The sequence below is a fragment of the Cyprinus carpio genome, chromosome B10, assembly GCF_018340385.1.
Source record: "Cyprinus carpio isolate SPL01 chromosome B10, ASM1834038v1, whole genome shotgun sequence".
In the NCBI taxonomy this organism is placed as follows: domain Eukaryota; kingdom Metazoa; phylum Chordata; class Actinopteri; order Cypriniformes; family Cyprinidae; genus Cyprinus; species Cyprinus carpio.
Genome location: NC_056606.1, coordinates 2384927 through 2411918, shown reverse-complemented (window position 1 = coordinate 2411918; position 26992 = coordinate 2384927). Strand labels below are relative to the sequence as shown.

Below are 26992 nucleotides of genomic sequence, written 5' to 3'. Positions count from 1 at the left end.
GCGCTCAGGAGCGTGCCGTTCCGATGACGTCACGGGCGGCGAGCGCAGCGGCCATTACACAGCGCGTTTATGAGGAAGGTCGGAAGCGCGACGAGTCAACGGAAATTTCATCAACGAAAGACTGCGGATACCGTCAAAGGACATCTATCAGTCTCCGCCAAGTGTAGATGAAAAACACACTTGACACGGCGTTTCGTGTTTAATGAGCTGATATCCCGGTTTAACGGAGGTGTTTAGTGGCTGTGTGTTCGCGTCGGCCCTGCGCAGCGCTCGTTTAATTACCGAAGAATCGGCGAGAATTACCGCAGGATCGCGCCGGTGATGGATGATAAAGCGTTCACCAAAGAATTAGACCAGTGGGTCGAACAGCTGAATGAGTGCAAACAGCTGACCGAGAACCAAGTGAGAACGCTCTGCGAGAAGGTAAAGAAACTGTCAGGTTTATAAGACATCATTATGTCACTTTTTATCAACTCATAAACATAAACGGTAACGTTACTGTCGTTACACTTGACGTCATTGCAATTTCGTGAACGCGTTGAGAGAAAATATGTATAAATCATTAGGATGTTTAAAATCCATGACGGTTTCTCTGGACAAGATACGAGCCATTTGAACACGTCTACTGAAATCATTGGCGAGTTGTTAGTGGTCTACCTGGCCCGCAGGGGGCAGCACCCACTCGCGCAGAGCGCTCAGGAGCGTGCCGTTCCGATGACGTCACGGGCGGCGAGCGCAGCGGCCATTACACAGCAACGCGTTTATGAGGAAGGTCGGAAGCGCGACGAGCCAACGGAAAATTCACCACCGACAGACCGCGGATACCCTCAAAAGACATCTATCAGTCTCCGCCAAGTGTAGATGAAAAACACACTTGACACGGCGTTTCGTGTTTAATGAGCTGATATCCCGGTTTAACGGAGGCTCGTTTAATCAACGCATAATCTTCGACCAATAACATCACTCGTTTAATTACCGAAGAATCGGCGAGAATTACCGCGGGATCGCGCCGGCGATGGATGAAAAAGCGTTCACGAAAGAATTAGACCAATGGATCGAACAGCTGAATGAGTGCAAACAGCTGACCGAGAACCAAGTGAGAACACTCTGCGAGAAGGTAAAGAAACTGTCAGGTTTATAAGACATCATTAGGTCACTTTTATCAACTCATAAACATAAACGGTAACGTTACTGTCGTTACACTTGACGTCATTGCAAGTGAACGCGTTGAGAGAAAATATGTATAAATCATTAGGATGTTTAAAATCCATGACGGTTCTCTGGACAACATGAATGAGATGTGCATAAAAACGTACACCGATATAAAAAAACGAGTAATAATAATATATATATATATATAGTTTTTAGAAATGTGTTGTATTATTCTATATTGTGGCTAAATATAAGTGCAAACTGTTTTATTATTATATTTAAGCAAAGCAGAAAATTACCAATGTCTGTCCATTTCCATGCGTTATAGTAATTATAGCATAATTTGACTGAATTAACACCACAGCCAACACACGCCAGAGTGCTAGTGTTCACTGTTTGTTGTCAATCTATATAGTATCTATATACTTCATCAGTATCTGTAATTTGTTGCATAGATTTGTTATTTACAGTCTGGAGACTTGACATCGACTGGCTGTGTGGTTAGATAGTAACCTCCAGCAACTTCTCTGTTTACTTTAAAACAGTCACTAGCTGTTTACAAATGACACTGGCCTTACCTCACTAGATGACATCACAGCTGTCTGATGTCATCGTGACTCCGTAGATATAGACTCGGATATCAAACAGAGCTCTTGGGAAGATCCAAAAATAAATTTACAAGAAAGTACAATCTTTCAGTCAACAAAGATTAGTGTTGTCACGGTACCATAATTTAAGTATTCGGTACCAATACCAGTGAAAATCAGTGGTTCTCGGCACCAATTTTGGTAAGGATACATTCCTGTAGCTCAGACAGCAGAGCGTGTCAGGTAAAATGCATGCAATCAATATAGCATAGTCCTTTGTGGATGAAATTAAATGTTTGAAGGCTTTATCAGAGGTGTTTCATTGTCTCTAAAGTGAAGATGTTTTTTGTTTAAGCATTGAGAAAGACATGAGAGGCAGAACTGCTGTGAATTAGCAGGGCACAGCAAGTAACTGCAGTCTATTTGTGGTATCGAAAGCCTTTTATTAAAAGTTATTTGTATATTAAAATCTGAGGTCACGGTCATTAAAATGCAAATTCATCATGTCCCATTATTCTGCTAGATCTAATCCTGGCATAACAGAATGTTACCATTTAACAAAAAGAAAAAAAATGTGTAGGGATGCAACAATACAGTTAGCCCACGGTTCAATACATGCCTCATCTTTTTAACCACAGGTTCCAGTTCGGTTCTGATGGCTTGACAACAGAGTGTTTTTGCAGCAAATTAACAACAAAAAACTACTGTAACCTCTGTCCACTGAAAAAAGCTTGAATTATTATGTGTCTACTTAAAAATTCTTTTGAGAGAGGTATTATTTTTCAGATTTTTCCCCCACCCCAAATAGGAAGTATTGGCTATTATTAAATGCTATAAACACCTGTAATGTGTGTTTCATTCATGCAGAGAATCCACATATGCATCACATAAGTAATGGAACTGATTAGGGCGAATATTCGTCAAATTTAAAATAAAAAAACAAAAATCAACATTAAAATGCCAAATTAACAAACCAACCAACACACTGCTAAATTAAACATAAAAAGAGAACATCAATGCGGAGAAGATGTTGTTTATGGCAAAGCTGAAACCAAGCCATTCACACACAATGCATATTTTGCACCTTTTCTAGACGCGTTTCGCACGAGAGGCGCATTAGGGCTGGGCGATATATCAAAGGATATAATCATGAGCATCTAGTCAGTAAAGCTCGATAATGAATGCGATATAAATCGCCATCACCTGTTTTCAAATGGAGCGGCATTTAATAGACAGAGCCGTAGATCACTGACAAGCTATGCAATATCGGGTTCATTATCGCAGATGTATCGCCTTCGATAATGAATGCGATATTGCGTAGCTTGTCAGTGATCTACGGCTCTGTCTATTAAATGCCGCTCCATTTGAAAGCAGGTGATGGCGATTTAGCGCTAATCAGGGGAACCGGCTTTACTGACTAGATACTCATGATTATATCCTTTGATATATCTGTTTTTAAATGTTACACTCGCGTTTCGCACGAGAGGCGCATGTTTAGAAAGCCATGTGAAATTAATGCAAGTTCAACTTTTTAAAAAACATATCTCGAGACTTTATGGCGGTTTTTCTGCATCCCGCTGCATCTCATGTTTTTAAATGGAAAAAAGTACTCTGTGATTGGTTTTCGGTCCTTTGTTTTAAACTATACATATATACATGATGTGTTTTATTTCTAATTGTTTAAGCAACATAATTATATATGGTTTATAAACATTATTTTAAACATTATGGACTTTTTTTCAAAGATAGTCATGTTATTTTATTGCTCTGTATAAACGTGCATTAGTAATATTTTGCTTGATGCGCCCTCTTGTTTCCTCAGGAGATAAGACAAAATCTCTTTTCCCACCAAACTGAAATTATGCCTTTTTAAATTTGAATATAATTTGAAAATTGATATTTTAAAAATAAATACCAATAAACAATTATAACCATTACTTACAACCAAATCCCTAACATGCTAACATATAACGTTAAACATTTTGAAATTTGAACGATGAGACGTTAGGACAATAAACACTTGCCTGCAACAGTATATGGTTTATTTGTGTTCAAGCAAATATAAAAAAAGCCTCATTAAGTAAAATATAAATCCAATCCAAATCTGAAACAACATATACTACATTACATCAATACAACAAAACAAAATACCGCCTCATTCTGTGATAAGAAGTCACATCAGATCACAAAAGGAAGTTATTTCAAACACTCGACTGATAAGTGAAAACAAGTTATTTTCTCTTTTGTAGGACAAAAGGTTTAAAAACACTTCTCATAGCAAATCAACAAAATAAGAAAGGATCCACACACACAGCAGGGAGGCACACACACAGTCAATTCTGAGAGAAATAAAACACAGGCAATTATTTAAATGCAAAACCACAATTCACAAGCATGTATTGAACCGTGGATGTCGTACCGAACGGTTCAATATTATACTGAGAATTGTGACATCCCTAATTTGTTGTATGATGAACCAAAACTGCTTACAGCTCATCACTCTGCATTGTGTGACTTACTCAACATTGTGTGATATTGCTTAATCTAAAGGTGTTTCTCATAACTGTCACAACTTGCCATGCTGACGTTTGAAACTCTACCCATATAGCACTTCAGAAAGAGCAGAGAGACATGTTTTTTCTTTGAGTCGGCCAGTAAGACTTTTGTTTTGAGTTTGCTGTTTTTTTGTTGTTGTTGTTTTTATTTTGTTTGTACTTGTTATTCAGTGGTCTTTTTTTTGACAAGTATAAACATGGAGCAAAAATTTAAAAATAGCCCCCCACCCCTAAATATTAAGTACTTGAGTAGACCGCGTGAACGCAATGCCCATCCCTAATATGTACTTGATCTGTTCTGGCCTAAATCTGTGTATTCCTGCACACAACCAAAAAGGGGTAAAAGTTAAGCAGTTTACTACTGTGCTAAATAGAAATGGAATCAGATGTCTCCATGGAAACACACTCATACTGTCTCCATACTGGTGTGGGTTGTTCTCTCAGCAGATATTGATTTGATTTCACAGTGATACAGAGTGCACAGACATGCATGTCTGGTTTCTTTTAATATTTCGTTTAAAGACTGTTCTGTTATCGTGAGCTTTTTTAGTGTGTTCTAGTTTTAGTGGCACATATTATTCAGCCTTTTCTGATGTTAGTTTGAGTGGTGCTTGCCTGGTTTCTTAGTAAAGCACACCTCTCTTCACACTAGGGCTGTGCAAAAAATCGATTGCGATTTTCATGCGCATCTCATCAGTAAAGACGCTCCTGTAATTAGTAGTATATCTCCAGCACGTGCGTTTGGATCAGGGTTGCCAGGTTTTCACAACAAATCCTGCCCAGTTGCTTCACAAAACTAGTCCAAAACTAGGCCAATCGCGTTTCCAGGAGGTTCCCCGATAAAAATTGCATCCCGGTGTTAAAATGTCACCGACAGTCTACACAAAATCGATTTTAAAATCGCAGGCGATTCTTTCTCGATTTTGAAAGTGATTTTGTGTTGTCGCTTGTCGGTGGGACTACGGCTCTGTGTAGTAAATGCCGCTCCACCTGAACCAGTGTTGCCAAGTCTGCGGTTGTTTTTCATGTCCGCGGGGTTGAAGCGACCCCAATACCAATAACGTGATATTTAGCCCCCAAAATGCGAATTTTACCAAGGGAACCCTGCCAAAAAACGTATATTTTAACCCCAGGATGCAATTTTTTATCGGGGAACCTCCTGCAAACGCGATTGGGCTAGTTTTGGACTAGTTTTGAGAAGCAACTGGGCAGGATTTGTTGTGAAAACCTGGCAACCCTGATCTGAACGCACGTGCTGGAGATACTACACAAAACACAAGAGCCTCTACACATAAGATACGCACAAAAAAAGTATTATACTATTTTTCTGCACAGCCCTACTTCACACAAAAAAGCACACAAGAACCATAAGTTGAGGAATAGTTGTTCAGACATTGGGTGTACTTGCCTGATCAGACGTTACTAATAAAGTGTGAAAATAGTCTAAAGCAAACTTGGTGCTTTAGTTGTGTGGATCAAGGCTGGATGTGTAAGCGCATTTTTACAAAAAAAACTTGGGTGTACAATGCATTGCTGTAGAAACTAACTAGTTAGTTTTCTGAACATGGTCGTACCTTTGTTGTTTGAACCACATTGGTTCAGCAATATAGGACTGTTGTTATTTTATTATACTTAATATCCAGCGATATCGTTGACTTTATTGCACAGATACTGTTTAAACTGAACTGAGCTGGATGATGACATCACTGAATTTAATGATGAACTGCCTTTAACTGAAAGTTGAGTTTACTATTGTCCTTTTTCATTATTGAAACACTATTTTTCTGTTTAATACTGTAAAGCTGCTTTGACACAATCTGTATTGTTAAAAGCGCTATATAAATAAAGGTGACTTTATGGCGTTATTTTACTGACATATGTCGAGAGCGCATTATTGTAGCGCGAAAGCACATTCATAAAATGCACGATTTTCCTTTGCTCTCACACAAAACCGTACGCGCTTGCTCAGATACACGCTGCTGTCACCCGGAGAGAGTGCGCACACTTAAAACTCTGTCTCTCCTCTCACTCAAACTTTGTCATGTGCACTTTCAAATCTCTCTGTGCTCATGTGCTAAAGATATCAATTCTTTTCACACCTGAATAAAACGTTATCAACCAATCATATTTCAAAGATGGATCTGTAATTTATTTACAATTTAATACTACTTAGTCATAATATTAGAAATGAATCGGGTGTTTGGATGATTTGTAAATAACCTAGTTTAACATTTTGGTCAAACCCTTCTGAACGATTTATCTAAACAAACAAAAAAGCATATAATTCTTAAAATTCATTTGGTCATATAGGCCTATATTAACCTGGGTGCCAGCCCGAACCTCGCCCACAACATTTTTTGGACGGGAAGTTCGGTCTGGACTCGATCCATTGAGGAGTAATTATGCTCGGCTCCCAGAAGGCCGAGCCAATCAAATTGCCAGGGCGGGCTTTAATCGATGATGGACAGGCTATCTGCGGTTACGTAAGATAGGGCGTCTTGGAAGGTAGGCTCACGATCTCTTTTCTCTGAAGCCTCAGATGAACACGCTTCTTCAGCCTTGTCTCTTTCGTCGTCTTTCCATTTTTTAAAGTTAGTCAAGTCGCGTTGCAACCGTGTAATAAAGTTGAGACAGGGCCGACAAATGCGATAAGATTTATTTTCATTATTGTCGAGATCTAATCCTAAACAGAGAACTTGTTCGTATATACATGCACCTTTTGTGTTTCTCTCAAAAATGTTATTCGTGCTTGTAAGTACTCCGCGAATTCTTAAATTCTTTTTACAACAGCCGCAAAGATCATTTACACTCATTACTTTCCTACTTCTTCCAGTTCCAGCGTGGGTGCGTGCAGTTGAACTCTGTTGACAACTTACTGCGTTGTTCTGATTGGTTGTAGGTCTATCCAATTGAGTGCAGAGTTTTTTTTTTTTTACTGGTTCGGTTAAGACACGCCCCATAATTCAAGTGCAATGGAGCAGTATCAGACTCACATTCTGCCTAGAATATGAGTATGACGAAGTCAGGCTAGGCCTATATATATTGTGTACTTGGATTAGATAGATAGATAGATAGATAGATAGATAGATAGATATCTTCTGATTTAAGACAGAACTATTTAAATATGGGTCAGATGCACTATTCCCTAAACCTATATTTAAGATTTGGAAACCAAATATAAGACTATAATGAATTTTTCATATTTGGCATAACATTACTACATTATATTCTATGGGTTTAATGCATTTGCAGACAATGAAATTAAATGTAACTGTCATATAATTGTATATTCACTGTTTTAGAGAAGAGTGCCATTGAATGTGTAGCTAATATTGAGTGGATTTTCATGAAAAAAATAAATAAAAAATCAGACCTGAAACCAACCACTGGATTTAACACTGGACCTATTTTTGCATGATGTTGATTTGAGGAGTTGTTACTTATTATTGTCATCATACCAACTGAGAATTTATTGCAATAATTTTAAATTCAGTTGAGGTATCTGTCTGACATATTAGGACATAACATTGATGTCATAATATGTCAGACAGAACATTGAACCAGTTGGACAGAGGTTATGTACAATTCATCCTCGCACCCAATTCCTTGCTTATTTATATAGGCTACATTTCATTAACATTGTTAAATATTATTATTATACTGGAAAGAAATTAGAGATCCATCTTTTATTGTCAAAAGAGTTCCAGGTTCAGTTCACTCAGCCAATTATATTTCACGTAGTATTTTCATTGGTCAATTGTATAGGTCTGGTTGGTTAAAGCTTTCTTTATATAGTACCTTTTAAAACAGTAAAAAAAAAACATAAAAGAGATATAGTAAAAGAAAGTAGCTACAATAATGAGTTTGGCGAAAAATATATCTATAGCGCGTGAGCACAGAGAGATTTGAGAATGCACAGGACACAGTTTGAGTGAGAGGAGAGATACGTTTTAAGTGCGCGCACTCTCTCTGGGCGAGAGCAGCGTGTATCTGAGCGCGCGCATCCGTTTTTGTGCGAGAGCGAAGGTAATCCGCGCACGAGCGGAGAGATTTGCGTTTGTGCATTGTATGCATGTGCTTTCACGCTACAATAATGCGCTTGCGACCTTTGTCAGTAAAATAATGCCATAGACTTGACTTATTGAAGTCACATGCCAGTTGTGGAGTAAAAATGCTAGCGTGCGGCAAAAATGATGCAAATATTGAGGAAATTATAACAGAAGGAAGATTTGGTTTTCAAGTTAAAGTAAAACACTGTTTCTTAAACCAGAAAAGTTTTCATTTTGAAAAGCTTGTTATCTTTGCTGTTTACCTCAGGTCACGCTATGGAGGCTTGCTTTCTTTATTTTTTTTTAAATTTGATTCCTCCGTGTTTGCTAAACATTCTGTCATTTCCTATTAGTCTGTATATAATTAGTGGTTGAGGGATATTGGTTTTTTCACAGCCGATATCTTGGAAAGCAGGGTGGCCGGTAGTCGATGTAAAGCTGATATAATTTTTTTTTTTTTATTATTAATATTTATGAAATTTTAAATCATTTGACAATGGATTAAAAAATAAATGTGTAAAATAAACATACTTTACATGACAAAGTATTTTTCACAAATAGATAAATATTTAATAAAAAAATTATTAAAAAGGAAGTAAACAATGTAACCAACAGGGCACTCAGTATTCTTGGAAGTTTGTGTGGATAGGGAATCATATTTTTCAAATAAAGCCAGGGTAACACTCATTTTACATACAGCACACAGAGAAAATGACATGAATATGACAGTGGACAAATGCATAAAGCGCAGCATAATTTGAAATCATGAGTTTAAAGTTTTAACAAATGAGAAAGTATTATAATGTTTACCTTTCTATTACTATAAGAGCAATAGTTATTAGGGATGCGCCAATCCGATATTTATATCGGGTATCGGCTCCGATACTGCCATTTTTCTCAGATTGGGTATCGGTCAGAGAGGGCCGATCCAAATCTGATATTTTATTTTTATTTTTTTTTCGGTTGTGCTAATTATTCTGTGTTACTTCTGAAGCCATATGATAGCTTAATGCAGCAGTTCTCAATTCCAGTCCTCACATTTTTCTCTTAATGCTTCAGACGTTTGTTCTTTTCGAACGTAAGAGCCCTGCGAAGTGGATATCACAGGATATACCACCATGATTCCAGATCAAAGCGAACGTATATGTTCCGTGCAAAGTGCATTGAAGTGTGCGAGACTTGAATTTAAATTGTATTTATTTACTGAGGTATGTGATGTCACACTTGTTGTGTGTGAAGACGTTGTGCAGCGCAAATCCATGCATAAAAGTTCCGAAGTGAGGTAAACAAAATGTTGTTTTTTCACTAAATGTTTCTAAAATTATTGTGCACTGATTTTTCTAGAATAACTTTTGCTGCCAAATTATCCACTAACCTAGTTTGATAAATTTGTCATAGATTATTAATATGCATAGGCCTATATTTTTTCATATTTATTATGAATATCTTATTCATTTTTGTTTATAAACGTCATGTAAGTTTGTTATTGTAGCCTACTGTTTTATTGTTGTTGTGCTTTTTAATTAAGAATAACAATGAATCCATCTTTTGTTTTAGTCTTAAAAAGTGAAAGATTTATCGATATAAGCAAAACAGACAATTATCTTTTCTTGTAAAAAGTGACGCCAAGATCGCAAATTCGAAAGTGAAAGTGCATGAACGCTTATAACACAACAGAAGAAGAATTCCCATTCACAAAATTTGAATAACAAATAATATTGATGAAAAAGAAAGTTGAACACTTTGGTTACCGTGTAACTATGAACTATGATAAAAGTTTGTCAGCATGCATTGATTAATCCCATGTTGTAGCAAAAAATAAATAATAACGGTGACCTAATTATGTGTTTGTGCGACCAACTGAGAAAGTCACAAAAGAGCGACAAGTGGGAAGAATGAGTCTAGAGCCCTGTTTGTGCATTTATACTAAATGTATTAGACATTAAACTATTTTTATACAAATATCTAGAAACCATATAGTTATATATTAGCATGCTATTGAGGTGCTATATGTGTGATTTAACTGTGGTTATAATCTAAATGCATGCTATTATGGAAGATCAATAATATTAATAAAAACACAGAATAATGAAATTTCACCATATAAAAATGAGGATGCCACAGTTTTTTACAGATGTTACCGATTTTGATAATGAACATAAGTTTACATCTGCATCCTAACTAAAGCTACTACTACTATCAAATGTGCAGACAAAAAAAAGTTATGTCATTATTATTATCAGGCAACACAAACCTGTTTCTTGATGTGAAACAATATCACTCATTAGAACATGCAGAAACCAATATATTTAAAGATATTTATTTTAAATGGAAAGTTAATGGTTTCTAGAACTTTTACTTTGGAGCAAAAATCTGCCTTTAAACTTGAAAAAAAAAAAAAAAAAAAATTTTTTGACATTGATTGTGAAAATATCGACATCAACTGCTATTGATAAATGGTCATTTTTTTGCCCATATCACCCAGCCCTGTCTTTAGGCTATGTATGCAGTTTATGCAGACAGTTTGCAGCTCTGTGTTATACTAACAAGAAACTTTGCATCTAATCTCAGGTCAAAGATGTGATGCTGTTTGCTGGATCTATGGTTGAGGGAAATGCAAAGTTATTGAACTATGTTGGTAGTAACAGATCTTACAACCATGATTGGCTAATGATGCTTTTAGGAAACCCATTCCTGACTGGCCTTTTGAAACGTTCCTGTCAGATATTTTTCTGCTTTCAGACATTCACCTCTGCCTGATACACTATCCTGTTCTTACACCCGCAGGCTAAAGAAATTCTCACTAAAGAGTCCAATGTGCAGGAGGTGCGCTGCCCCGTCACAGTGTGTGGAGATGTGCACGGCCAGTTTCATGACCTAATGGAGCTCTTCAGAATTGGAGGGAAGTCACCTGACACTAACTACCTGTTTATGGGCGACTATGTAGACAGAGGATATTACTCTGTGGAAACAGTCTCACTTCTTGTTGCACTAAAGGTATGCTTGCTAAATTTGCTACAGTGGTCTTGCAAACATTTGACATTTTGAGACTTCATTTGTCTACTTCATTTGTAGGTTCGCTATCCAGAACGCATCACGATATTGCGGGGAAACCACGAGAGCAGACAGATCACACAGGTGTACGGTTTCTATGACGAATGCTTGAGGAAATACGGCAACGCAAACGTCTGGCCACCTCCACCTCAGATAGTTATAAGAATAATAACAGAACAGTTTAACTTCTCTCACAAACATCAGGTTATCTTCCGTAGGGCCAGCCTTAGAATCCTCTGACTGCTGCTGATGGCTGTTAATAACCCATACAAATACACCCTTGACAAAGCCAGCCTTAGAATCCTCTGACTGCTGCTGATGGCTGTTAATAACTCCTATAACTCTCTCTTTGTCAGATCTTCTGTCTGCACGGTGGCCTCTCTCCATCCATAGACACGCTGGATCACACAAAATATTAGTATTCTAATATTACTGTTAAATAAATCCACAGTACAGCTACAGATCGCATCCACGTCCAATGTGCAGGAGGTGCGCTGCCCGGTCACAGTGTGTGGAGATGTGCACGGCCAGTTTCATGACCTAATGGAGCTCTTCAGAATTGGAGGGAAGTCACCTGACACTAACTACCTGTTTAGTGTGACTATGTAGACACAGTATACTACCAAACATATAAAATCTCAATACTTCATTCACCAAATTCATTCTTACTAAATTTAACACAGCGGTCTTGCAAGCTTTTCAGACATTTTAACTGTTGACTTGTCTGCTTCATTTGTAGGTTCGCTATCCAGAACGCATCACGATATTGCGGGGAAACCACGAGAGCAGACAGATCACACAGGTTTATGGCTTCTATGACGAGTGCTTGAGGAAATATGGCAACGCAAATGTCTGGAAATATTTCACAGACCTCTTTGACTACCTACCCCTCACAGCTCTAGTGGATGGGCAGGTGAGGAATATACCTTCTCTTCTGGGAAATGCATAAGAATAATACCAGAGGAGTTTTAACTTCTCTCACAAATGTCAGGTTATCATCAATAGAGCCAGCCTTAGAATCCTCTGACAGCTGCTGATGGCTTTTAATAACTCCTATTACTCTCTGGGTGTCAGATCTTCTGTCTGCACGGTGGCCTCTCTCCATCCATAGACACGCTGGATCACATTCGTGCACTGGATCGTCTGCAGGAGGTGCCACATGAGGTCAGTACAGCTACAGATCGCATCCACACTACTAGCAGTGTCTAGTGGCTTAAAGAAAAATGAAATGCGTGTAAAAAATTTGTATTCTAATATTACTGTTGTGTTAAATCCAAGTCTAGTTTTGAGTGTTTTAGAAAAAAATTTATCTTAAATATTTACGTTTACATTGTCATTTAGCAGACACTTTTATCCAAAGCGATTTGAGGATAATAGAAGCAATCAAAACCAACAAAAGAGCAATAATATGTAATTGCTGTGAAAAGTCTCAGTAAGCCTAACGCAGTACACGTAGCACAGTTGTTTTTATAATAAATAAAAAGAAACTAGAAAGAATAAAAAAAAAATAGAGAAGCTTGTATTAAAGTGTATACTTTATTAAAATACAAATAGAATTAGAATTAACAGCTTTAGTTTTAAATTTGAGTAACTAAACCTGGCTCTCCCCATGAACGTAGCCATAGAATCCGACATGGTGTTAAAAAAGGAAAGAAAAAAAAATAGTTGTAAAAATTATTTATTTGACAGTATTTATTTATTTGAATGTTACAGTATTTTTTGTAATTTTTATTATAGTATTTATTAGTGGTCAACCGATAATGTTTATTTTTGACAGCCGATGCCGATATCTTGGAAAGCAGGGTGGCCAATGTAATTTTATATTTTTTAATTAATATTTAAGAAATTTGGAATAATTTGAAAATGGATTAAATAAATGTGTAAAATAAACATACTTATACTTTAGATGAAAAAGTATTTTTCATAAATATTTAATTTAAATATATAATTAAAAAGTAAACACTGTAACCAACAGGGCACTCAGTATTCTGTGAAATTTGTGTGCATTGGGAATTTAATTTTTTCAAATAAAGCCATTGAATTTTCATGGCTGTTTCTGATATTATTTTACAAGCAAATGGGCTGATTCTGATACACCTTTATTTATTTATATAGTGCTTTTAACAATTCAGTGATGTCATCATGCAGCTCATTTCAGTTTAAATAGTATCTTTGCAATCATTTGCAATCAAGTCAACGATATCGCTGTAAATGAAGTGTCCCCAACTAAGCAAGCCAGAGGCGACAGCGGCAAGGAACCAAAACTCCATCGGTGACAGAATGGAGAAAAAACCTTGGGAGAAACCAGGCTCTGTCGGGGGGCCAGGTCTCCTCTGACCAGACGAAACCAGCAAAACACATTGCTGTATTTTTTTTTTTTTTTTTAAAGCAAGAGACAAAACTGAATGAAAATACATGAACAAGATGTTTGTTAGCTCTATTATAGGCTGAACCTGTAGCCTTTTAAAAAAATTTAGCCAACCACTGTATTTTAATCACAATCCAAACAAAGATGCTACAGCATGAGCAGTTTTTTATTTAAATTGGATTGTGTAATTACAAAAAAAAGCAAAAACAGAGTGGCTGAATTATAACAAAACAATAAACCTAATGCAACCAAATCATCAGATGGGCTAAAAGAGGCGCAAATTCACTCTCTGACAGCAGGTGGCGATTGTGGAACAGAGACAAGATAGCGCCTAAACTTTACAGTCAGTTCCCCCATCACCAATTCAATATTAAGGATTTTCTTCCATTTTCTTGCACGCATTGTGAACAATGAGCTTGTTCTGCTGCTACAGTATATTCTCTTCTTTGTGTCCGTCTTCAGTGTTTCTCGAATTTGTTAACGGCTGTTTGCACACTTGTAATATTTCCACAAAATGGCATTTTGGAAAATGAGTGCAATGTTGTTTGTGTTCAAGCCTGTAACGGAGATCAGCTGAAATTCAAAAAAACAAAAAAAACAAAGACTGGTTGCCACTTGGGTATTTGGAGAAAAAGACATCCGGATCTGATTTATGACCAGTTGACTGGTGCAACATTGACAGCACTAATTAAAGAAAGGTTATCTAATTGTTCTGCTTGTCTCTATAAATGTACACCAGCCTCGATTTCGAGACCTGATAACTGCTTCGCTGAAATAATCCAGTCGAATGTCCAATCAAATCATACCATTTTGCAAATCCATTTGGCTGATTTACTGGATAAAATATATGTGAAATGCTCTAAATTAATTAACCAATGGCATTGCAAGTTCTGATTTTAACCAGCTTTCAGAAATATGGGACATGTTATATTTACTGAAGTTCTGAAGTGCTTATGGCATGCAGAGCGATTGCTGAGGATGTGTGTTCTCATGCTCGTTCACCATGACCTGCAGTACATTTTGGGCTTTCGTTTCTGCTTATCAAGATCAGATTCATGGGTTTTAAGCCAAAAAAATTATCTTCAACTTTTATTAGCTCCTTAGATGAAATAACCAAGATAACAGCTATGCAAATAAATTTTAAGAAATTAAACATCTTTAAAAAACATGTAAAAATTATACTGGTTTATGGAGAATGGCCTCACATATTTATAACGATGTGCATCTGTGTTTGTGTTTCAGGGACCCATGTGTGATCTGCTGTGGTCAGACCCTGATGATCGCGGTGGCTGGGGAATCTCTCCACGTGGAGCTGGTTACACGTTTGGACAGGACATTTCTGAGACCTTCAACCATGCTAATGGCCTGACGCTGGTGTCTCGCGCTCATCAGCTAGTCATGGAGGTGAGATCCACAGTCCAGCTCTTCACAGCCCTTCAGTGGGATAATTCTCATAATTAGATCAAATAAAACTACTTTTTTTTTTTTCCTTTTTTCTTTTTTCCAGGGATACAACTGGTGTCATGATAGGAACGTTGTCACTATCTTCAGTGCGCCAAACTACTGCTATCGCTGTGGAAACCAGGCAGCCATTATGGAACTGGACGATACTCTTAAATATTCATTGTAAGTTGCACATCTTATGATAATCTTTTAAATATGTACTGTCATATAAAATGTGATTTCAAATACATGTCTGAATTATATATCAGTTGGCTCACTTCCAGAATACAAATGAAGCCTATTTCTTAAACTACAGACGGTTTCATCGGGCGCACACGCCTGGCCCTAAGTTAACTTCCAGTCTGTGTTTGTTTATCAGTCTGGCTATGGTGTCGTCTACAAACGCAGTTAAAGTTAAGGTGATGAGTAGACTGAAGTTGGGCTCAGGTGGTTGTGGTGTGGGATGTGTGTCCCATACATTTATTTATTTGAGGCGCTCACAATATCAAAACTGACCATTTTCCAAAAGGCTTCGTTGAATAAACATGAGAACGTACTGCACATTTAAAAATCAAAACGAGGCTCGGGTGTTTTTATATCACTGTATTTCTTAAGGAAGACTATCTTTAATTTAAATTTTCAATGTCATTTTCATTTCATCTTGCGTTTTATATACGTGATAAAGCAGTGTTTGTGAGCTCAGCGCTGCTTTGTGTTCAGCAGTTACTGGGGAAACCTCTGTTTCTCCCGCTTTAAAGCACCTCCTGCTGGCAGAGAATGAATTTGCATTTTCAGTAAGTCTGATTTATACAGCAGACATATTTTGCTTATCAAAAATAATCTACTCTAGAGGGACTACTTAGCTGTTGTTATTGATACTATTTGGAAGTCTACCAGAAGTTAAGTTAGGGCCACAAAAGCGCACGTGCAGTAACGTTGCCGTTGAAATGGTCTATAGACTTTTTTTTTAATTATCTTTTTGGCATTACTAACCCCAAAATATTTTATTGCTGCAATGCAAACAGTCTTTAATTTTAAAGTGAAGTGTGTAATTGCCCACAGAATGCCACTTGAAAGATGCACATGAGTGTTCACAATGTAATGTTTTCAAAGCACTTGCGCCGGACATTTCAGTAGGGCTCTATGACATCTATATTATTTTTTTCCAAATTCCATTTTTTTCCATTTACGTTTTTCAAGACTCTGTTTGAATGGTTAAATTAAATTGTATTCATCAAAAGGCGTGTCTAATTAATTGAAATCATGAAACTTACAATATTAAACAGCAGTTTATTAAACGTTGAACAAAAATTTAATTTTAAAGGCCCTATGAATTTTTTTTTCTCAAATTCAGTTTTATTTGTACCAAATCCATTAATTTTCTGGATTCTATTTTAATTAAATATTTTTTCAGAAAAGTAATGTTTCATTAAATATTAATAATCAAAAGCATGATAAAGCAAAAAAAGTTAATTATTATTATTGTTATTTATTTCGTGTATTTACATTTTTCCGCTAAATAAATTCTGGTAAATAATTTTTCTGGTAAATATTCCTTTAAAAATAATGTTTTAATCATTTTATTAGTAGTAGTAGTACAACCATTACATTAATATTTCTGTTATGGTTTCTTTAAATTAAACCGCACTTTTATTTTGATGGGTTCCTGTGAAGATGAAACTGCATATCTGTGCCATTCATTCACACAGAGACACACAAAACATGCAGGATTCAGATTTAAATGGTATACACAGACACTAGTCCATATCACATTTTGATCTGTGTACTGACCTAATTTAAGTGAATGAGTGAGTTACGTGACATACAGCCAAGTATGGTGACCCATACTCAGAATTCGTGCTCTGCATTTAACCCATCCAAAGTGCACACACACAACAGTGAACACACACACACACCCGTGAACACACACACCCGGAGCAGTGGGCAGCCATTTATGCTGCGGCGCCCGGGGAGCAGTTGGGGGTTCGATGCCTTGCTCAAGGGCACATCAGTCGTGGTATTACCGGCCCAAGACTCGAACCCACAACCTTAGGGTTAGGAGTCAAACTCTCTAACCATTACCACAACACCCCCCAAAATTTATAAAACAACCAAAAAAAATTCAAAAAATTGTGACTTTTCTGCATTATAAACAGTAAATTCAATTTTTATGATTGGATTCCACAATTCCTTCCACGTTCTCCACATTGCGGAAATCAATTGCCTTACTTCAGGAAAATCAACCCATAAATGTCTCCCTGCATATTAAACCTGTATAAGAGACAGACTAAATGACTCTTACAGTAATAAAACTAATGACAGTCACCATTAAAACAGTGGAAACAAAGACTGCTATGAGAACTATGGGGTAAAGTGCAAAGCAAAAATTCTGAATAGTCCTAAAATGATGCTTCATTGTCATGCCTTCTGCAAAATATTCTTTCTTATTGAGGTTTTTGAGTGAAAGTTAATTGAACAGTGAGCTGTGCATTTAAGCAGCTTTTCTTCTTTTCTCCAGCCTTCAGTTTGATCCAGCTCCTCGACGCGGAGAACCTCACGTCACCCGCCGCACCCCCGACTACTTCCTATAAGTGAGCACTGGCCTGCCACGAAAGAGCTCTGAAGCAAGCAGAAAATGACAAATCCAAACGTCTATACATCTGTTCACCCAATGTGTATATAAAATGGGGGAAATATTCTGACACAACAACACTAACACGGACCAAAATGTGCCATACAAGCATTAAATGCCCAAATCTGATCGCTCTGTCTCAGTACTGCTACAAAGTGTCTCGTTTTAGCCTATAGTGCAAATTGCCTGCTGTATACAATGAATAGAGATGTTCCCTTTGTTCTTCGATTGTAAATTACTCTGAGTAAAAAAAAAAAAAAAAAAAAAAAAAAAAAAGCGACTAGCTTTCTCTCTCACAGAATCACTGAATATTAAAAAATCCTTTAAGTTGGCAATGCCAGGCATGTGAAAAATGGTAACATTTTATACAAGTGCACAAGCTGACATCCTTTCCTGTATCTTCACCAGAAAAAAAAAAAAAAAAAACTATTGGGAAAGAATGTTGAAACCGAAGGACGTGCCTCTTCCATTCTGGGAGTGTACACACACGTGTATATGGACTTTATCTGACTGTCCCTCTTTATCTAATATTACCATTTTATTTTCTTTTGTGTTAACTGTCTTCTGTGTATTTGTCAATAAGTGATAGCCTCTTCTTTGGTGTATTTGACCTAATAAACTACTTTTAATCGCAAGCTACTCCAAAACTACACACTAGTTGTGCTTTTATTTGAAATTGATAATGTTATCCATAATGAAACAATACTGACAATGTGAATAATGTAGAGTTGTTTAATTTTTCTATTTTCCATTAAGAGTTGACTGTAGATCATTTTTCAAGGTTTGACTGGTTAGTAGTTGTAACTACACTCTCTGGCTGCAAAGAGCTTCTTCATTCACAGACGGTCCTAAATATCTGTATTTTGAAAAAAAAGAAAACCAATTCATTACTTTGCGTTTTACCGGTGACTGATTTCTTGGTTTAGGGGGCTGTTTTGGGGCTTTGTTCCAGATGAGTAACCGCCATTGATGCTAACGTTAAGTAGCGCTTTATTTAATAAGATTGTGTCGAAGTAGATTTTAAGTGTTAAACGAAAATAAAAAGAGGACCATACTAACCAGTCAGATATTCAGTTCATTGTTGATTCAGTTCAGTTTAATAATTGTGTGAAGCTTATCAGTTATGCAATGAGTTTAATTTATCTACTATAAAGCACCTATGTAGAACAGTGATGTCATCGTTTAGCTCAGTTCAGTTCAGTTCTCATCATTAGTGTCTGTGCAATCAGGTTGATAATATTGCCAAGTGTCCCCAACTAAGCCAAAAGGCAACTGGCAAGGAACCAAACTCCATCGGTGACCAGGTTCAGTCGGGGCCAGTTCTGCTCTGGCCAGATGAAACCAGCATGGTGTGGTTTGATTTCAGACTGCAGCACACACCAGACTGGACTGCACAGAGGCAAACTCCTCACCTTTCAGTGCCAATTCACTTTTTAGAGATCAAAATAGGACACCTATGAGATCTAATCAGCTAATATTGTCTTAGCCAGCATGGAACTTCATCTTTTAAAAAAATTTATGTATAAATAAATTAATGTAAAAACATAAAAATTATTTTTTATTAATTTATTTTGTGAAGAAATTACAGTTTTGGGCATATAAGGTAATTATATGAATATGAATAAATAACTAAAAAATATAAAAAAATTAAAATATCTCAACCTTTTCACATTTTTCCCAACTACCCCACAACTGAACAACATTACCAAAGAATAACCAAAACAGACATTAACTGACAAAGAGTTAACACAAGCAATAACACATCACCTAAAAAACCAGCCATTAGTTGTTTTAGAGGTGGGGCAAGTTATTACATTCATTCAAAATAAATTCATGAGATTATTAAGAATTAAATATAATATAAATAAATAAGATTATTAAAAAAAAAAAAAAACATTTTTTAAACAGTATTGGGCATCAAAATAATAGCAGTACAATGTGACTATAATCCAGGTTTTTAGTATATTATTGCTACGTGGCAAACAAGTTACCAGTTGGTGCAGTAGATTCTCAGAAAACAACAAGACCCAGCATTCATGATATGCACGCTCTTAAGGCTGTGCAATTGGGCAATTAGTTGAAAGGGGTGTGTGTTCAAAAAAATAGCAGTGTATGCCGTTGACTGTACAAACTAAAACTATTTTGTACAAACATAGGATTTAGCAATCCTGTGATCACTAAACTATATTTAGTTGATATGACCACAGTTTTTAAAACCTTCACATCTGTGTGGCATGGAGTCAAATTTGTGGCACCTCTCAGCTGTTATTCCACTCCATGATTCAACAACATTAGAAACAGCATTTTGATATATCTCCCCACAAGTTCTCGATTGGATAAGATCCGGGAATTGGGCTGGCAATAACATTAATTCCATGTGGATGTGCCCCTGACATATGAAAACTGATCCAAGGTCCCTGGTATGCGATAAATAGGCCCAACACCATAGTAGGAGAAACATGCAACATTCATTCACCACTTTTGCCCAACTTTTTGAATTACTGACAAGGTGTGAACAACTGGCAAGACTTTTTACAGCCACCTACCAACAGCACCTCTTCTGCACATGCGTTTCTTTTTAACAGAGGGACTTTGCGGGGGATTCTTGATAGATTAGACGTGTTTTACAGGTATTATTTAGTAACAATTTTATTTAATCATGATAAAAAACATAAACATACCAAAAAAATCAAAAACCTAACAACCAGGGCACACACTAAAACCATAAAATATAATTATTTAATCTAAAACAGAATAATATTTTTTTTTTTGATTGAGATTTCAACTATATATATATGAATGCTCTCTCTACTGCACCTATAACTTGTTTGCCATAGCAATAAAAAAATATACTATGGATATACATATGCTATTATTAAGAAACCATACATAAATATAAATATACATTCATGAATTAAATTATAAAATAATAGGTGTTTATAAAAAATATAAATATCATTTTTTAAGGATCCAGGCATCAATTTAATGCTCCCTTGATGAATGAAAGTATCAAATTAAAAAGTCAGACTGGCCCCAAAGTTTTTAGTGTATAAACATTGTGATAGACAGCTAAATAATCTCAAATAAAATTAATCTTTTATACAGCATGTTAGCATTTTTTGTATTCAGTGTTGGGAAGGTTACTTTGCAAATGCGAACGGTTACAGGTTACAAGTTTCCCTAAAATGCAGTGTGACTATTTAAATTACTTTATTAAAGTATCAGTTTGTATTACTATTATTATTAATTTTTGATAACTAAATTTCTAACAAATGCTTTCAACTGTTAATCATTTTCCAACATTTAAAGCAGGCAGGGTTATCTTTACAGTACTACTCAACACTGATTACTGTCAGACTTTCAAAATTCTCCATCACTTGAAATAAGATGATAATTTATTTTTAAAGCACAGCCACCACAAACTCTTTTTTACTTTGATATCTGAGAGCATAAATACAGATTTAAAACATAAGATACACAAGCCCAATTCCAGAGAAGTTGGGACATTTTGTAAAATGCAATAAAATCAAGAATCTGTGATTTGTTAATTCTCTTTAACTTTAATCTAAGTACAAAGGAAAATTTTCACTGACCAACGTAAATGTATTTTGTAAATATGAACAAATTTTGTTTTTGACGGCTACAACACATTCCAAAAAATTTGGGACAGAGGCCAAATAAATGAAAAAAGGTTATAGAATATCCACATTAAACCGTTTTGAAACCGTTCACAGTAAGCGTGGTAAAAGGACAAGGTATCATGTTTGGGTATAAAAGCACCATCTCAGTCTTTTCAAGAAAAGCTGGATCATGGCTCATCACTTTGTGCCAAATTTCACGAGAGAAGCGTCAAAAATTACATTTCGCAATACAAAATTGCAAAGAATTTAGGTGTTTCACCAAGTACCATACATAATATTGTGAAAAGATTCAGGGAATCCAGAGAAATCACAGTACAAGTAGGGCAAGGCAGGAAACCTCAGTTGAATATGCTTAACCTTTGAGCCCTCAGATGGCATTGCATAAGAAACTGTCATGCTGCAGTGTTAAATATAGCCACAAGGGCTCAGGAGTACTTCAGAAAACTACTTACTGCTGCTGCATCAAGAAATGCAACTTGAATACCAGTTTCTCTAGCAGAAACCTATACATCAATTCTATGCAGCGATGCTGGCGGGTTCTGAGCCAGAGCTCATCTCAATGTGTTTCTGAGAAAAATGGATTTTGAATTCTCAGTCCCAAACACCAAACGGACCATCCAGACTTTCATTAGCGACAGAAGCAAAAGCAAACGTCTGTCATGGTTTGGGGGGTGCAACAGAGCACAATGGGTGACTGGCTTATGTGTGAAGGTACTATTGACATGGAGGCATATATTGGGATTGTACAGAGATATATACTGCCATCAAGATGATGTCTTTCATGGGAAGTCTATGGTTACTAGATCAAGACAATGGCAGCTTTCATTCTGCATGTGCTACAACAGCATAGCTTGAGTGAATGTGTTAGACTGGCCTACCTGCAGTCCAGATCTGACTCCTATTGAAAATGTATGAACAGTCATGAAAAGGAGAATCAGACAACGATGATCACAGACTGCTGAGCTTCTGAAGTCTTGAATCAAGTGAGACTGGACAAAAATTTGGGTTGCAAAACTTTAACAATTAGTATCCTCATTTCCCAAACAATGAAACATTGTAATTAAAAGGAAGATTGATGTGACACAGTGTTAAACACGCCTCTGTACAAACTTTTTTGAAGTGTGGTGCAGCCATCAAAATCAAAATTTGCTCATATTTACAAAATACATTTACGTTGGTCAGTGAATTCTTTGGAAATCTTCCCTTTGCAATCGTTATCTATCAAAATCGCTAATTTTCATAAGTAACATTTACTACACGTATTTTCTCAGTAAGGGGTCATATGATGCGATTTAAAATTTCAAATCTTTTTAAAATCTTTGGAGTGTTACAAGATCTTGGTGAATAAAGAAGATCTGTAAAGCTGCAAAGACTAAAGTCTCAAATCCAAAGAGATATTCTTTATAAAAGTTGAGACTTTTCTACACCCCCCTGAAACGGCTCGTTCTAACACGCCCCCACATATGTGGGAAGATTTACATAACGCCGCCCAGATGTTCACACAAAGAAAGAAGGCGTACCTTTTATTCTTGTTGTAATATTGTTGTTGCCGCCACTGCCATGTTTATTTTAAGATGTCCTTGTTAAACGTTACATGTAATTACTATAGTATTACCATAAAATTATGCATAATTACATGCAATAGCCTAACCCTAAACCAACCCCTAATCCTAATCCTAAACCTATAGTAAATATGTGTTGTTAATTAATATTACTCAGTACTTAAATGTATAATTACACTGTAACAAGGAAACCTTAAAATAAAGTGTAACCTTATTTGGTAATTAAATTCAAAAATTCCATTACATGTAACTCATTACTCCCAACACTGGTTGGACTAGCTTTTATTTTTATGCTGACTTAACAAAATAATTGAAAAGGTTGATTAGAAAATCTAAGATCAGCAAACGAAAAGCAGTTGCACTGAAATGTATCCCAATTATGCCACACGTAAAGAATAAAGTCCTGTTAATTGGTGCATGATATTACAGCACTGACATTGATATCCATAACCAGCTCCATTCAGTCCAATAAAAGCTTTTCAGAAACAGAAGTGCTCTTAGGTAATGGAAGGTTCTTTCTCCTCCACATTAAGCACAGTGTTAGTGAGAATGCCAGCCTCCTCCAGGCTCACGTCTGCAGCGGCGATCAGCACTGTCCTGGGGTAGGATGTACACAGCGTGTAGAGAGCAGGATGGTATCCTGCCTTCATCATCCAGTCAAGAAGCAGCTAATGATAATAAGACATGAACGTAACCTTTTCATCTTCTCTACTCAAAACAGATCACAGTAATCAGGGAGACTCACCAGAGAACTCCAGGTTTTGAGGAATCTCCTGCAGATTGTTCTTCCACTTGGACATCTTAGAGCTATTTTTACAACCTGTCAGTGAATTACAGAGCAGAGACGTAACTATAAATACATGCTTTCACAGAAGAAAGAACCAGTTATTATTGGGTCATGATCTGCTTCTTGTTTTTATTTCTGTGGAAATATTTTTTTTTTCTTGTTCTATATTTTCTGTGGTGTATATTCACGTACCCCCTCAGTATCCGCTGATGGCTCATCAGGCAAAACTATGACCTTTAACAGGAGAAAAAAACATTTCTTTCACACAGGACCATAACACAGGGGGAAGTTTCTAAAGTGCTACATAAATTGTAGGTCAGAATTATTGCCCCTCCCTTGGTAAATATGAGCAAAGAATGCTCTGGAAAAAAGGTCTGCATTGTTTATACTTTTGATCTTTCATTCCAAATATTCTTCCCGCGGTTGAAATGAAATACCATCTGATGTTCGTTCATGTTTGTTTTCGATGATCGGTTCATGTGTGCCACTTGAACTGAGGTGCTACAGTGATCTGTCACTGCACTTTTTGCTTTTTTTTATATGCAAGTGCAAGTTTTTTATATGCAATATACAAGTTGAATAGTGTGTTTTAGGTGAGAGCAGAAGATTGTTTTTTTTTTTTTTTTTCAAATCCTCCCAAACAGCTTGTAAGGTATGTCTGATATATATTTTTAAGGTTTTCTGACCCCAAGACTCAACTAATTTCTGCAGTTCTCCAGCTGTGATACTTGGAGAGTCTTTGGGCACTCAAACTATCCTCCTCACCATGCAACAAGATAATACACAAGTCTTCTTCCAGGCAGATTTGTAGCAATTGTCTATCCTTTAGCTCTTTACTTACAGACACTTTCTAATTTGTGAAGTTTAGCAATCTTGTTCTGCGCATCATACTGTTTGCGGTGGATGATGAAATGATTTTGGACTTTGTGTTCCCTATCTATATTTATAGTCCTGTGAAACAGAAAAGTCATGGCTTTTTATTCACCCTGGTGTGCTAAAACGTATATATGAATAGGAATTTACTTCAGAGATATTTTATTAATTATAATTTCTAGGCGTGCTAATAATTGCTGGTCAACATGTACTGGAGAAAACATTAATTTCATAATCTGATCTTCCCTCCCGTTTTTTAACTGTTTTACTTCAATGAAAGGAAATTGTTTTCAGTGAAAGATCGAAAGGGTAAACAAACAATGCAGAATCCCCAGCCCTCGTTGCTCATATTTACCAATAGGGCCAATAATTCTGGTCACAACTGTATGTTTATGATCAGGGAGTCCTTTAGAGCTCCTTTCCAAGAAAACCCCTTTTATTCACCTTCTTCTGCTTGGGCACTTCCTGTTGGACAGGATCTTGGGTAACAGTCTGAAGAAGCTTGCGTCTCCTTCTGGCTCCCTGATTAGGATTCTCGTCTACACCAGCATCACCACACACCTGGTCCTCTTCCCCCTGAACCATATCACAGGTGCAGTCAGTAATCTAAACTGATTATCTATGTTTTTAATAGTTCCTATAGTGTCATTTCATACTATTTTTTTTTTAAGATGCTCGCATAAAATTCAAGCCATTAATGTTTGCCTACAAAACCACCACTGGCTCTGCATCCCTTTATCTAAATTCATTCCTTCAGACTTATGTGACTCTAGAAGCTTGCGTTATGCAAGTGTGTCACCCAAAGTGAAAATCACTTGAGAATCGGCTAAAAACACACACCCAAAGAGGCACAAAATCACTTTCACAGACTTTTACAAATAACCTTCCCAACCCAATCCAAATGAACCTCACAACTCAACCCAATCAAATAATCCCCCAAAAACACACAACAACCATCTTCATTAAACACAACAAAAAAACTAAAAAAATAACAACACGTATTGTTAATTCTTATTTTTAATTGTTAATAATAAAAGAAGTAAGAACAGAAGAACACGTAATGTTCTGGTTTGTGTGGTAGGTGATAATGCGTTTGCTCACCCCGACAGGAAAACCCTGGCTCAGTTTCCAAGTCTCTCCCGTCATCCGATGGTATCGTTCCATTCTCTGCTGGAGTAACACATTCTGCCTCGGCTTTATCACACTTTCAGCATAGTCAGATGTCTTCATATTCGGAGAAACAACACAAGTATCGTTAGAATATTTTATCTTTATATCATACTCATCTTCAGCGGAACATTTATTATTGATTCACTTTTAAAGAGTCTTGTGTTAAACCTTGTCATTGTGTTGATGTTGTTGAACTCGTCTAACTTGCTCTTGTTTCTGTCTGTTGGATTCAAGCAGGGGGCCTGCGAGATGACAAACGTCAGCTTTATTAAAATAAGCTTTTACAGAAAATACACAACTACACAAACATCAGATTGTCAGCTGAATGTACACACTGTCTGGGAGCTCTTGACACACTGGAAAGAAGAAATATTTCAGCCTCGGGAACATGTAAATCAGCCATGTGCAGATGCCCAGGAATATGAACCCGCGTCCAGCCAACTTCAGAGCATCTTTAACACCTTTAACACACATGATCACACACGTAAAACACCTGCCATCTCCAGCTGCCCTGGCTCACTTGCAATTGCAGTAGCATTAGCCCAAGCTGATTTTCAAGATTTATAGCAATGATCTCAAAATAAGAACAATATTCAATTCCAATAAAGAAATTTGGATAAAAAAGTTATCATAATTTCATAAACAATAAGATGATTACAACTTGATTACAAGTTAATATTAGGAATTTCAATATTTTTTTCTTCCTCTCTTAAAAGTGAGCTTAGCTTAGCATGATGAAATTCTGGATTTTCTTTCATTTTTCTGCCAGAATAATGATTATCATGATAATGTGTTACCAATCAACGAGTGTTTCCATGAAATGAAGCAAAATCCTGCGAGTAAAACACAGAACACGACACATTTGTTAGACATGTCAGCAGTGATACAAATAACAACAAGGAAGTGACACGTTCCAGAATAAAAGCCAACGGACGGAGAAAAAAAAAAAAAGTCTGCACAACAGTAACCTGTGGGCGAGGCCAAAAACGGAGGGGCGTTTCCGAATGCGTTACCGAACTTCCTGACGTCACAGCGACAGTTGCCCCACAAAAAAGAATAAATTTAATTCAATTTGATCATAAATTTCTACTTCCTAATAAAAAACAAAAAATGAAATTT

General features: G+C 36.5%; 2 protein-coding genes across 5 annotated transcripts; one reads left to right on the top strand and one right to left on the bottom strand.

Annotated features, from left to right (window-relative positions):
* The first annotated feature begins 40 nt into the window (after window positions 1-40).
* ppp2cb (protein phosphatase 2, catalytic subunit, beta isozyme) lies at window positions 41-18490 on the top strand. Of its 4 annotated transcripts, none has more exons than XM_042732090.1 (8): window positions 42-423; window positions 11131-11340; window positions 11419-11529; window positions 12248-12310; window positions 12472-12561; window positions 15008-15169; window positions 15273-15391; window positions 17727-18490. In XM_042732090.1, exons 1-8 carry the CDS (start codon window positions 322-324, stop codon window positions 17797-17799), a joined length of 930 nt encoding a protein of 309 aa, XP_042588024.1. In that variant the 5' UTR covers window positions 42-321; the 3' UTR covers window positions 17800-18490. The 4 variants fall into 4 exon arrangements, with proteins under 4 accessions (XP_042588022.1, XP_042588024.1, XP_042588023.1 ...); XM_042732089.1 differs by lacking the exon at window positions 42-423 and adding an exon at window positions 974-1117; XM_042732088.1 differs by lacking the exon at window positions 11419-11529 and having other exon boundaries at window positions 41-423; window positions 12137-12310.
* A 4800-nt stretch (window positions 18491-23290) lies between these two features.
* ubxn8 (UBX domain protein 8) lies at window positions 23291-26830 on the bottom strand. The gene is made up of 8 exons (XM_019071895.2): window positions 26671-26830; window positions 26209-26334; window positions 26042-26115; window positions 25805-25927; window positions 25148-25279; window positions 24023-24064; window positions 23789-23863; window positions 23291-23711 (listed from the first exon to the last, which is right to left on the bottom strand). The coding sequence occupies exons 1-8, from the start codon at window positions 26744-26746 to the stop codon at window positions 23541-23543; spliced, it is 819 nt and encodes a 272-aa protein (XP_018927440.1). The 5' UTR covers window positions 26747-26830; the 3' UTR covers window positions 23291-23540.
* Between the last annotated feature and the right edge of the window lie 162 nt (window positions 26831-26992).

Coding starts and splice junctions, on each gene's coding strand:
- ppp2cb (XM_042732088.1), top strand. CDS start 322: ATGGATGATAAAGCGTTCACCAAAGAATTAGACCAGTGGGTCGAACAG. Junction 424..11,130: donor TGAGAACGCTCTGCGAGAAG/GTAAAGAAACTG, acceptor TTACACCCGCAG/GCTAAAGAAATTCTCACTAA. Junction 12,311..12,471: donor CAGCTCTAGTGGATGGGCAG/GTGAGGAATATA, acceptor TCTGGGTGTCAG/ATCTTCTGTCTGCACGGTGG.
- ubxn8 (XM_019071895.2), bottom strand. CDS start 26,746: ATGTCTAACAAATGTGTCGTGTTCTGTGTTTTACTCGCAGGATTTTGC. Junction 26,335..26,670: donor ATGGAAACACTCGTTGATTG/GTAACACATTAT, acceptor TGTGTGTTAAAG/GTGTTAAAGATGCTCTGAAG. Junction 25,280..25,804: donor GCCAGGGTTTTCCTGTCGGG/GTGAGCAAACGC, acceptor GATATGGTTCAG/GGGGAAGAGGACCAGGTGTG.